A 12,767-nucleotide genomic window follows, 5' to 3' on the forward strand; every position below is an offset into this window, starting at 1 on the left:
CTTTTAGATATCATATGAGATGTAAGAAACTTGATGTAACACATGTTTGCTTTGTTGATGATCTATTGTTTTTCTCAAGGACTTGAGTCAGTTAGGCGAATTATGAAATGCACGAGTTTCACGGGAATCCACCATTTCGGCCTATTATTTATAGGGGAGATGTAATAGCTAAAGCTATGCTTTTGGTTATCGGCTAAAGCTGGTAGTTGACTCCCTAAAGGCGAAGATTTTGGTATGTAGTCGCTAAGCGAAGGTTTCGAAAATGAGGATCTTAGTTACTTGTGTAAAGTGTTTGGTAAATGAGTTGTTAGTCGTTTAATGTGCAAAATGATAACTAAGGACATTGACATAAAATGATGTAAATGAGTAGGGATTGTAATTTTATTCAATAGCACGATAGAGTTGTCATTTTGCACACGCTTCTCTAAACCTCTAATTAAAAAGATTATTATATTGCGATTTTTCAAAATTAGCATTTTTAAACCTCTCATAAGTACTTTCTTTAGCTTTTTTAAATGACCAAACCTTTATTTCGGCTCAACACCCCCCCCCCCCCAATCAACCCCAAATCTCTCATAACCAACACCCCTATAAAAATAACTAGATTAGGTCCCGTGCATGCACGGTTATTTGAAAAATATTGATTGACTATCTTTTTTAACTAAAATATTTATCCCTTAAATCTATTGCGTAATTAATAAATCTCGAACGTACTCATTTTATCATATAATATACAATTTCCGCTCTATTACGTATTATATATTTTATATGTTTAACATGATGATTTGACCGAATTAAATATTTGATCGATATGCTTAATATGAACAAAATATTATTATTGATATGAAGATCTGACTAAATATTACCAAAATTGTTTAATAATGTCATATTTAATAATCCTATAATTTTTTCTATTTCTATTTATAAACATTTATATAAAAGGAGAGAAAATAAAAATAGAATAAAGTAAATTTTTTTTTTAGGAAAGGATTTTTGGCGGGAAAAAATCGCACCAGGAATTGACACGTGTCATTCCTGGTGTCTCTTTTAGTATATAGTAATAGAAGTTCATCTACATTATATAGGGTGAGTTTATTCCTAATCTTGGGGGGAGTATGGAAGAGCCAAACTCTTGGGATAATAGGAAAGGATTTTTGGCGAGAAAAAATCGCACCAGGAATTGACACGTGTCATTACTGGTGTCTCTTTTAGTATATAGTAATAGAAGTTCATCTACATTATCTAGGGTGAGTTTATTCCTAATCTTGGGGGGAGTATGAAAGAGCCAAACTCTTGGGATAATGTGGTAAAAGACACAACAAATCTGAAAGTGAGTTTCAAATTCAAGCCTCACTCAATACTTCACTTTTCTCCAACCAAATCAAATTATGTCATATCACTTTACCCTATTTAATTATCTTTTGTTTAAGAGTTTAGTTGCATCTGAGGCAACCAAGGAGACATATTTGCTGAACTATTAGAGCGCCACGTAGGATTTCTAATGGTTTCGCCCAATGAAAAATAAGATTTCTAATTTATTTTTGAATTAAAAAAATCGAGTTCCACGTAGATAATTAATTAGGTGCCACATAGATATTTTAATTAATTAATTACTAATATATACAACTCCGTTCAAATTCAAATACTCTAATAATTAAAAAATAAGTTTAAAATAAAATTCAATCCAAAATCAAACACTAATCTAAAATAAATTTCAATCCAAAATCAAACACTAATCCAATATTAGAGAGCCACTTAGGAAATCTAATGGTTTTGGCGAATGAAAAGTAAGATTTTAAAATTATTTATGAATTAAATAAGTCGAGTGCCACGTAAATAAATAATTAGGTGACACATAGATATTTTTATTAATTAATTACGAATACTACGTATATACAACTCCATCCAAAATCAATCACTCTAACAGTTAAAAAAATAAATCTAAAATGAAATTCAATCCAACATCAAACACTTATCTAATCTAATACGAAGTACAAAGTAATAAAATATAGCAGTTGATAACTTGATATATATAATAGTTTTATTTTAACTTAACAATTTAATAGATGTCGTGCATCGATCGAGCTAAAATCTAGTGTATAAAAATAAGAAAAATCTTGTGTTAATCTAAATAATGAAAAATAGGTAAAAGTTAGTGAAAAACTAACGTAACACGAGCCTAAAAATTAAGATCGAATATAAGGGATAAACTCACCCTAGTGAGTTTTAACAATCTACTCGTATACGGAATATCAAAATGAAAAAAGATAAAATAATGTCAATATTTTTATGCTTTCATCTTTGACTGTCAACCAACCCATAATGACACTAACACAGAAAGAAGGAGCACCAAAAGAAAAAAGGAAAATAAATAAAATCCCAGGAAAATAACAAAAACATTCAGACACCCTCTTCTTCATTCTCTCTCCTCTGTATGGATCTATTCATCCCTTTTTCTTTCTCTCTCTAATTTTCTCTCTCCTATTTTTTGATCCAAACTGCTGATCCTCTTCTTCTTCTGGATGAAATCGGCTGTTTTTTGTCTGTAGACGTCGCATTTGATCGGTACTTTGTTTTTCTATCCTCAGTTCTGCTAATTTTGTGTTTCTTAACACAAAATTTCCTGCTTTTTTCAATTTTATTTGTGCGGGTGTTCGCTTCTAGGGTTTTTAGTTTTTAATTTCCATGCACCAGTTTACTTTTTTTCGATGTTGTGTATATTTATTTTGATCTTTGAGGCTCTGTAGATCGTTTATTGTGATACTTAGTTGATAAATTTCCCCCCTATTTTTTTCTAATTGGATAAGAAATTAATGGTTGAGGGTTTTGTTAAAAATTGCAATAATTTCAATATGGCCCAAGTAATGAAATGGTGGAAAGTTGCAATCTTTGAAGTGGGTTTATTTTTTCTTTTCCCATCATTTGTTTTGTTAAGTTGAGCTTAATAAAAACCCCATTTTGCTTTAACTTTACATTAATTACTTTCTTTTGGTATTAACAGATTGTAATCCATGTCCAGAGATGATTTCAGTAGGACCTAAGTGATGATAAAAAGTAGTAGTTCCTCTTTTGTGTAATTATTAGTTTGGAGAATGCTTAATAAGCATGGCTTTGAGCTGCATACTTGCAAATTTACTTATAAAAGCTTCTTTCATGACATTATTACATTCATACTATTGAAAGTTTGAGAATGATCTGAAGCTTGAACTTGTAATTTCATGCTTTGAATTACCTTTTTGGGGGTGTTTGTAGGTTACTTGAGGTGCATAATTGGTGTTTCTTAATAGTCTACTGATGTGGGTTTCTGGGTCTGGGTGCCATTTTTTTTTTTCTTAAGGTGGTATAATTGTGTTGAGATGTATTCTTTTCTGTGATTGGTTTTCGCCGATTATTGTTAAGCTAAATGTGTACTTGTGTTGTCTTGTATTGATAGATGAATGAGTGATTTAAGTTGAATTAAACGACTTGAACGAGCATGGCTTCCGTAGGCGTTGCACCTACTTCTGTTATTAGAGACTCTAGCAGTCATGGTGTTGATAGGCTTCCCGAGGAAATGAATGACATGAAGATTAGAGATGATAAGGTGAATGATTATACTTTTAGCGCTTCGTTTTTGTTTCACTTTGTATGACATTTGATTGTTTGTTGTTACTTGTTAGTTACTGATAGTATACTTGGATTTTAGGACATGGAACCGACAGTTGTTGATGGTAATGGCACCGAAACTGGGCATATAATAGTGACAACAATCGGTGGGAAGAATGGCCAACCAAAGCAGGTAGAGTTCTATGTTTCACATTAACAATAGATTTCTAGTGTGTCACAAATCAAAATACTCCAGTTTTAGCTGCTCATCTAATACCTTTATTTTTGGTCTTTGTTACATAATTTCAGACTATTAGCTACATGGCAGAACGTGTAGTCGGACATGGATCTTTTGGGGTTGTCTTTCAGGTGGACTTTTATCCTTGTAACTTGTGAGACAATATTGGGAGTCTCTGATCTTCTAGTTGGTTTGCTAATTCATGCTCTCATATTTATACAGGCAAAGTGCTTAGAAACAGGGGAAACTGTGGCCATAAAGAAGGTTCTTCAGGACAAGAGGTACAAAAACCGTGAGTTGCAGACAATGCGTCTTCTTGACCACCCAAATGTCGTGTCCCTGAAACATTGTTTCTTTTCAACAACGGATAAGGATGAATTGTACCTTAATTTGGTGCTTGAGTATGTCCCGGAAACTGTCCATCGAGTGATTAAGCACTATAATAAAATGAACCAGAGGATGCCTCTGATTTATGTAAAATTATACACATATCAGGTACCATAACTTGCAACTAAGTTAATATTTATCTGGATTGTATTTATTTTCCACTGCTAATTATTTGGACTGCTAATGAATGTATTCTTTGCTGAATTACAGATTTTCAGAGCTTTGTCATACATCCATCGCAGCATTGGTGTATGTCATCGTGATATTAAGCCTCAAAATCTCCTAGTAAGTATGCAAGCAATGCTTTTTCATTTTTTGATCAAGTTTACAGAGTTGGTGGCAATTGCATCTTAACTTTTGACCATTATGCCCTAATATGAATGTGCACTTCTATGCCCTCGACATTTCCAATACATGGCTGCAGTTTATATTTATTGGGTGGGGGTAGTTGTGCTTGTCTATAGCCTACGGATTGGATATTATTGTCAGAGGTCCTGACTAGCTTTACTTGTAAATATGTGCAGGTAAATCCTCATACGCATCAGCTTAAGCTTTGTGACTTTGGAAGCGCAAAAGTTCTGGTATGTGGGTAAATGTATATTTTTATCACTTTGCTTCAGAAATTTATTGCCTTTTGGTGGCTACATCTAACTACCTTCTTTCCGCATTTGCAGATAAAAGGCGAACCTAACATATCATATATCTGCTCTAGATACTATAGAGCACCAGAGCTAATATTTGGAGCAACAGAATACACCACAGCTATTGACATCTGGTCTGCTGGCTGTGTGCTTGCGGAACTGCTTCTTGGACAGGTAACTCATTGCTCTTACTAATTTTCTGCCTTTTCTTAAAAAATGGTTGGAATCTTCTTTGTAATATTATATTAATAATGTGATTTATCATCTTATCAGCCGCTATTCCCTGGTGAGAGTGGAGTTGATCAGCTTGTTGAGATTATTAAGGTAAAAACAAACTTTTCTTGGTCTTCTAAAAAAAGGGACAAAGGGTGGTTACTTTCCTGTTGTCACCAAATGTTGACAACGATGTGATTTGGGAATTTAGTAGTCATTTCTGTTGCGCTTGTTCTCAAATGTCTAATGACAATGCCTGCCTAATTTTTCTCAGGTTTTGGGTACCCCAACACGAGAGGAAATTAAATGTATGAACCCCAACTACACGGAATTCAAATTCCCCCAAATTAAAGCTCATCCATGGCACAAGGTTAGATTCAGGACCACAATCCCACATAATTTGAATCTTTTCTTTCTGGATTTTTTTGAAGGTTTAAAAGTTGACATTATTTTTTCTTTGAAACAGATATTCCACAAACGAATGCCTCCTGAGGCCGTTGATTTGGTTTCTAGGCTACTTCAGTATTCACCTAACCTACGGTGTTCAGCTGTAAGTGCCGTATTTCAAAGTTTGTAAAATCAATCATTCGTTGGCATTTTGATTTCTGCATCAGTATTATTTTCTTGAAGGTTACGCTTTTCTGCATGAGCTATAATAAATTTTTATTATGAATGATGATATTCCCTTTTTCTGGAATGAGTGAGCAAGTGTAGTGCTGATTAATTGCTTGTGCCTGTAGTTATGGGATGCCTTCCCAAAAAGATCATGATTTGTGATAGAGTTTGCTCTCTTTGATTACATGCCCCTGCTCAAATTACAGTAGCATACGGCACATATACGTATTAGCAGTGTTTTTACTGTTCTTTAATGTGTTTTGAGTGCTTTACTTGGTCTCTAAATTCCTCTGTAAACTTATTCGTACCCATAATCACCAGTTTGATTTTGATTTTCTTAAAATTGTGGCGAGTGATGTGATTCTAAACTTCTGATATGATTTTTTGTCTTCAATTTCAGCTGGATGCCTTGACTCATCCCTTTTTTGACGAGCTTAGAGACCCAAACACCCGCTTGCCAAATTCACGCTTTCTTCCACCGTTGTTTAACTTCAAGCCTCATGGTAAGAATTGATCAAAACAAGAGTATTTTTATTGTGCTATTACTCCCACTAAGAATTGAGACGGGCTAATCTGATTTCAAAAGGTCTTGCACGCACAAGTTGTACAAATAAATTTATTGTACACCAAGATAACTTTTAACTAGTTTTTTGTAACTTTTACCTATTTCTTTTTGTAACTTTTAATAGTATGTTTTTATTAACTTTTATATTATTAAAAAAAAGGTAATAGATAAACATTTTAAAGAGTTAAATGATTAATTTTATACCATATTGGTGATTTTGAAGGTACAATTTTTATTAAAATGAGAAATTTTGTCACTAGAAAACATATACTCCGTAACTTTTACCTATATAAAGCTAACTTTTAAGTATTTTAGGTTAACTTTTACTTCGGGTACACTTGTAAATAAGAGTTTGTGATCTGATTTATTGTAATACAACTTCTACAGAGTTGAAAGGGGTGCTCCCAGAAACAGTTGTCAGATTGATCCCTGAGCACGCGAGGAAGCAATGTCCATTCCTTGGATTGTGAAATCAAATTCGTCGAGATTATGAAGATCAGCAAAAATCATTACTATTGTGGAAAATGTGGTTTGTTATAATTAATCTATGAGAGTATCTGTTCCTTTTACATATTTATGGTACACCCCCCTTCTGTGTTAGCATCTTTTTTCCTTATCCTATGTTGTAAAAGCAGCTTTTAAAGAGAAAAATGAACACTTGCATGCAAATCCTGCACAAGACCTGAATCGGTGTCGTTTTTACTTGTGATTTCTATATCTAACTGGTTGTGACTTGTCACGGAAAGTAACAGCCAACGTGAATCCGAAGGTATGTGTTGTTGTGGGATAGAATTATACGAAGTAGTTTAATGGTAAACCCCTTCTCACTTTCATGATATAATCTCATTCTTAATGTAATTTAACGACGAGTATATGAACACATGACTTGGGAAGAAGCTTGGATCAGTTGGTTGTACAAGGAAATGGTTGTTACTTGAAGAGGTGAAATGTATTGCTTGCGTAGTGTTTTGGTGTTTTTTTTTGAAGGAAAAATACATGGAAATTAGGAAAGTCTAATTTCAAGACTGTAGTCTTGGTGTGTTAATATAGGGTGGAAAGGAAAGTCTTCTTTCAAGACTGTAGTCTTGGACTCTTGGTATAGGGTTCATGTATTAACCCTCTGTTTGCCCTTGGTGGGTTATTTGACATAAAAAAACATTTGGTCTAAAAAGACCTAGATGAATTACAAGGATGAAGAAAGTCTTACTTCCGTTCCATAAATATCGCACCATCTTGGTTTTTACACCATCCACACTAGACTTTTGGTTATGTTTTGAGATTCTTACCTATAAAAATTGTAGTTATGTGGGATTTTTGTTCGATCCGTATCGTTATGTAGCTTTAAATATGAAATTTTTATAATTTTGACTTATATATAATTTGAGATATTAAGAGTCAAAATATGCGTTGGGAAGCATAAATTCAACCATGGTGTAATATTTGGTCTAAAAAGACATAGATGAATTACAAGGACGAAGAAAGTCTTCACAGCTAATAGCAAGACAGATGGACTTTTCATGTCTCCCATATTGAGACTCTTGACATTTTTTTTTTATGCAAGCTAGGAAATAAAATTAAAGATAAAACAGAATACAAAAGCATTTAGGGAGGTCTATCCTCCAAACTTACATGTCCTATGAAGTCAGGGGCTTGATTCATCAAAAATCTAGCATGGTTAGTGCTACCATCAGTCCTACATTCCTTGGCTAGAATATCAGCCACTCTATTAGTCTTCCTTGATTCATACTCCAGCTTAATCACATCCATTTGCTTGATGAACTCCTTGCATAATTGAATCACCAGAAAATTATCATCTTTCACATTTGTATCCTGCAAAATCAGATTTACAGCTTGTTAATAATACTCTGACCCATATCTGCAAGTTGGTGAGCTACCTTTGTTGCGCACTTGACGCACTTGATTCGCCCCTGGTTAACAAGTTAACACTAATTTTCATCACAATTTACTAGGGTGTTTTTCTCCGGTTTCAGGGATGATAAACCTATATTTAAAGAGTCTCATTGAAATTACAATTCAAAATCAACCCGAGTTGTAAATGTGTCGAGTCGAGTCGAGTATTCTACCCATGTCAAAGTTGTGTAGTACTCCGTAGAAGGCAAGGCCAAGCTAAGAATTAGATTACCAATATGCATGAGTAAATGCACCAGTTTTTTATACAATCAAAGCATATATGGCCGTATACAAATACAATCTGCAATCAATCGAATTACGAACCAATCCAGTGTGAAGAAAAAGGAAAACTCCTCCGAATTGCATTTTGGTAAGCAATATGAGAGCATTGTTAATGGTGTGCAAAAATTTTACACTTGTGGAAAAATAAGGAAAAAAAGTCTAATTTAAGGGGTTAATGACTTAATGGTGTGCAAAAACAAAAACCCCTTGGCATGGGAATTTTTTAGATTTGGAGTGGGAAAATCCATCCAATCTAAATCCTCCATGTGGTATTACATACAAAAATCATGTAACGATAATTTTTCAACGGGAATTTGTTTATATTTCTGATTCATAAAAAAATAAAATAAATTTACCATCATTCATAAAAATTCAAGATCTACAAATAGGCATCCATTATGATATAATTTAACACAATTTTTTTCCCTCATTTCTCTCTCGAATTTGCTTATTTACAACTATATGTACAAAAAACTTAATTACTCATTTTCTAATTTTTTTTTTTTTTTTTTTATTATTGTTGTTATTAGAGAGAGAAGTAGGGTTAGAGAAAGAGGGGTGAGGAGTTTTTTTGCTCATGGATAAGAGAGGGATGGGGAATTCTTTTTTGCTAATGGGAAAAATAAAAATGATGAGTGAGAAAGTGGGTAGAGAGAGAGGGATGGTGATTTTTTTTGCACATGGTTAACAATGGTCTGAAAGAAGCGCATTATCACAACCTTGACCATAGCACCAAAGGTAACTATGTCGGGTTTGAAGACGATTTTATCTACCAATTTCGCAGCTAAAAAAAGAAGCTAAGCTTATCACTCACAGAATCACAGTGGATATAGCCGTTGATTAAGATAACAGAATAAGGGAAATAGCCAAGCTTAGTTAGACATTACAAAATTTAGCTAAGCATTACAAAATTTTCTAACTCCAGCGACAACACAGGCCACCAATCATCTACGGAGTACACATACCCTTTGCACAATTCGTTTTCCATAATTAAACATCAATTAGCAATTACTTGATAATATTTGGCCTTTGTTGACTTTTACATGACCTATGTTAATTTGAGCAAATAGCTACACAAAATTCCTTAATCATCACCAGAAATAAATGAAGTTGAAGACATTTCCACCCACAATATCTGTTGCTGGTGATTTAAACATCCTACATTCCTACCTGCAATAATCAAACAAAAATTTCATTATAAACTTCTTGTTATAATTTGCCTTTGCACCCATGTCATTGTTATTTGAATTACATGAACATATATATTTGCATAAAGAACAGCAAAAGATATAAAAGAAACATGCTACCTATACTACTTTGGAATTTGAAGAGCTTCTTCTTCTTCTTCTTCTTCTTCTTCTTCTTCTTCTTAATCTGTACCAGAATCATATGAACTTCCCCTTATAATATAAGCCTACACAAACATAAATTTGATCAGAAATGTCAAATTGGAATGAGCAGAAAGATAGTTCAGTTCGATAATAAGTTCACCTTTATAATTGAGTGGCTAAGCACTTGAAAAACAACAGCATCACCATCAACAAGTTGATGACATTCAGCAAAACCCTTCCAACCTCCACTAAGTCCACACTTTCGAGCTAGATATACAACTGGATACTCAATCTCATCTTCATCCACCAATCTCACCATTCCATCATTTCTGGGTAGGCTTTTCCTGCAAAACCAGCTTGGCAAACCCTGCACCCAACCAAACTTAAATTACTAACAAACCCAATAATTACACATGACTAGTTTGAAAATCAATCAAATCAATCAAAAACAGAGAATATTAATTAATTACCAGCCAAAAACCACCAGTAACATGTGAAGGAAGCATGGGTCTAACAAGAGTAGGAAAACCCTCTTCTTCAAGCTTAGCATTCAGCTTCTCTGCTTCTTCAATTGTGTATTCTCTCACATCATCGCTTGCTATCACTCGATTTGAGAAATCTCTTGCTTTTACTACTCCATAATTCCTAACATACCCAACATTAATTTTGTAACCCCATTCAAATTCAACAAAAAAAACCCCCCAAATTTAATTTTTTCATCAAATTTAATTGAAAAATTACACAAAGTTAGGTTACTCACTTTCTGGGTGAAGAAAACCGAGGCAATGAAATTTCAGCATAAACAGGAGCAGGATTGTTTGCAACTCGAGGAGATCGTCTCACTTGTATAATTTGTTTATCCATAATCCGAGGCTTGCTCGCCTTTTTCATCTGTTTCAATTGAAAAATTTAATAAACAAATTAACAGATTATAATTTCATGACAGAGGATTGACGATTTACCGGAGTGGGTTTCGGGGAAAGGTTTTTAAGAGCTTGAGAGAGATGGATGAGGTTGAGATCATCCAATCGTTTCTTGTTCTCTTCAACTCTCTTTTCCCGACTTTTTTCATATGAAGTTGTTCCAATTCCCATTTTTCCAAATTTTGTGTTCTGGATTGCAAATTTGCAATGAAACCAAGTGAGAAAGAGGAGAGAGAAAGAAGGATTTGTGGGGGTGTTTGTGTGTATGTTGAAGGTGGGGGAGGGAATTTGAATGGTTTGAAAAGTCGACCGTTAGAATGCCAGTGTTTAGTGTTCTGTGAACTAATGGAGTTGTGACACGAATGATGAAGAGACAAGAAACCGTAGCTCACCCAAAAGCTTTTAGATGACCAATTTCTTGGGGTCTTGGATGGGGTGCCTAAAATGAAAGCTTGCTGCGAACCTCACGGAGCTTTTAGAATGTAATAACGACCGGTGAAAATGAGCCGAGCCGAGTACTACTTTTTTTTATGTTTATGTTCATTTTATTTAGGCGAGTTCGAGCTCGAGTCTGAGCTTTCAACCGAGCTCAAAAATTTATTTAAGTTTGATTCGTTTAAGAGATTTTGTGTTCGTGAACGACTCGTTTATTAATCTTAGCCGAGTTCATAAACAAACTTTTTTGCTTAAACGAGCTTTTTTCTTAAACGAGCATTGCGCTTTCGAGTTTAATCATTTGAAATTAATAAATCGCCATACGGCATCTACAACAATAACTTGCCCTAAAAAACATCAATATGAATTTTTCATCTAATACACTAGTATGCACACTTCATAACCGCTTCTTTGATATGGTAGTATTCCAACCATAATCGATTTTCAATAACTCAACATCTTTAGTGCATAATGTTATAATTTGAAAATTGATTTCATCTTGATGTTCTTGATCTTCACCCAGTAATATTTTTCCCTCACATACATAGATCTACGAAATAACCTAAGAAACAAATTTTCTCGAAGGAAAAGGAAAGCCCTGTCTTTCAAGGGAGAAAATGTCCTTGCACAAGGAGGATGCATTATTATAACCATAAGACAACCAAAATTAAAGGAGTAAACCAACAAAATAATAAAGATTTAGGCTTTCCACCGATAAAAATCGATGGAAGTCCATTTAAAATTCAGTAAAGGAGACTAGGGTTTGATAAGGCGAGAGGGGGAGGAGGAGTTCAACAATATGTTAGTATATGAATACATAGTCCTACATTGGCACGTTTATGTGACTAGTCCCAGGCCTAGTCCTGACATTTTATGGGCCCTAGGTGAAACACGAAAAAAGGCCCCTAGTTTAAAAAATTCTACTATTAAGAATTTGCGATTAATTGTCACCAAAGAGAATTTCGTTAAGTTTTAATTTATTTTCCAATAAAAATATTTCGTACTATATATGTTTAACTATGTTAATCAACCAAATAACAGAAAGTACGATACCCTTTCAAAGACATTAATAGGAAGTACGAACTACTGATTAAAAAACAAGTAAGCTACTAAATTATATTCTATTTTTACAAACAATTACTCTTATATTATTCGAGTCTTTTTTATTAACACAATCCTATTAAGGTCAAAGAGAATAAACAACTAATGTAGCCATACTATTTTATTCAAGAAAAATATTTACTACTAGTATATATTTTGACTTTTTGTTATTTTTATAATATTGAGATCTACACATTTGATAAGAAACACAAAGAAACTAGCATAAAAATAAAAAATAAAAGTAAAAATACGAAAGTTACACAGAAAAGAAACTAGCATAAAAAAAAAGTATAAATACGAAAGCAAAAGGTCTTGCGCGCACAAGGTGTACAATAAATTTATTGTACACCAAGATAACTTTAACCCATTTTTTTATAACTTTAATCTAGTTTTGATTAACTTTTATATTAGTAAAAAAAAAGTTGATAGATAAACATTTTAATGGGTTAAATGATTAATGTTATACATTATTAGTAATTTTGAAGAAATAAGTTTTACTAAAATGAAAAAATTTATCACTAAAAAATAGATAACTTTTAC

The 12,767-nt window shown here is 33.4% G+C and overlaps 2 protein-coding genes across 2 annotated transcripts; one reads left to right on the top strand and one right to left on the bottom strand.

The window, feature by feature from the left end:
* The first annotated feature begins 2,374 nt into the window (after positions 1-2,374).
* LOC110775788 (shaggy-related protein kinase alpha) lies at positions 2,375-6,931 on the top strand. The gene is made up of 13 exons (XM_021980384.2): positions 2,375-2,565; positions 3,434-3,583; positions 3,686-3,778; positions 3,895-3,954; positions 4,046-4,318; positions 4,421-4,495; positions 4,735-4,791; positions 4,885-5,025; positions 5,125-5,175; positions 5,339-5,434; positions 5,531-5,614; positions 6,080-6,182; positions 6,632-6,931. The coding sequence occupies exons 2-13, from the start codon at positions 3,476-3,478 to the stop codon at positions 6,712-6,714; spliced, it is 1,224 nt and encodes a 407-aa protein (XP_021836076.1). The 5' UTR covers positions 2,375-2,565; positions 3,434-3,475; the 3' UTR covers positions 6,715-6,931.
* Positions 6,932-9,255: 2,324 nt separating this feature from the next.
* LOC110775796 (B3 domain-containing protein Os06g0194400) lies at positions 9,256-11,001 on the bottom strand. Its single transcript, XM_021980393.2, has 6 exons — positions 10,731-11,001; positions 10,529-10,659; positions 10,239-10,413; positions 9,929-10,135; positions 9,745-9,851; positions 9,256-9,607 (listed from the first exon to the last, which is right to left on the bottom strand). The coding sequence occupies exons 1-5, from the start codon at positions 10,860-10,862 to the stop codon at positions 9,807-9,809; spliced, it is 690 nt and encodes a 229-aa protein (XP_021836085.2). The 5' UTR covers positions 10,863-11,001; the 3' UTR covers positions 9,256-9,607; positions 9,745-9,806.
* Positions 11,002-12,767: the final 1,766 nt, after the last annotated feature.

The sequence above is a fragment of the Spinacia oleracea genome, chromosome 4, assembly GCF_020520425.1.
Source record: "Spinacia oleracea cultivar Varoflay chromosome 4, BTI_SOV_V1, whole genome shotgun sequence".
Taxonomy (NCBI): domain Eukaryota; kingdom Viridiplantae; phylum Streptophyta; class Magnoliopsida; order Caryophyllales; family Amaranthaceae; genus Spinacia; species Spinacia oleracea.

Bases quoted from the DNA above. Each gene is read 5' to 3' on its own strand.
- LOC110775788 (XM_021980384.2), top strand. From the start codon at position 3,476: ATGGCTTCCGTAGGCGTTGCACCTACTTCTGTTATTAGAGACTCTAGC. The intron at 5,615-6,079 runs GTAAGTGCCGTA...CTTCAATTTCAG, and splicing joins CTAACCTACGGTGTTCAGCT to CTGGATGCCTTGACTCATCC. The intron at 6,183-6,631 runs GTAAGAATTGAT...CAACTTCTACAG, and splicing joins GTTTAACTTCAAGCCTCATG to AGTTGAAAGGGGTGCTCCCA.
- LOC110775796 (XM_021980393.2), bottom strand. From the start codon at position 10,862: ATGGGAATTGGAACAACTTCATATGAAAAAAGTCGGGAAAAGAGAGTT. The intron at 10,660-10,730 runs GTAAATCGTCAA...CAATTGAAACAG, and splicing joins TTTCCCCGAAACCCACTCCG to ATGAAAAAGGCGAGCAAGCC. The intron at 10,136-10,238 runs GTAATTAATTAA...GGTTGGGTGCAG, and splicing joins TTACTGGTGGTTTTTGGCTG to GGTTTGCCAAGCTGGTTTTG.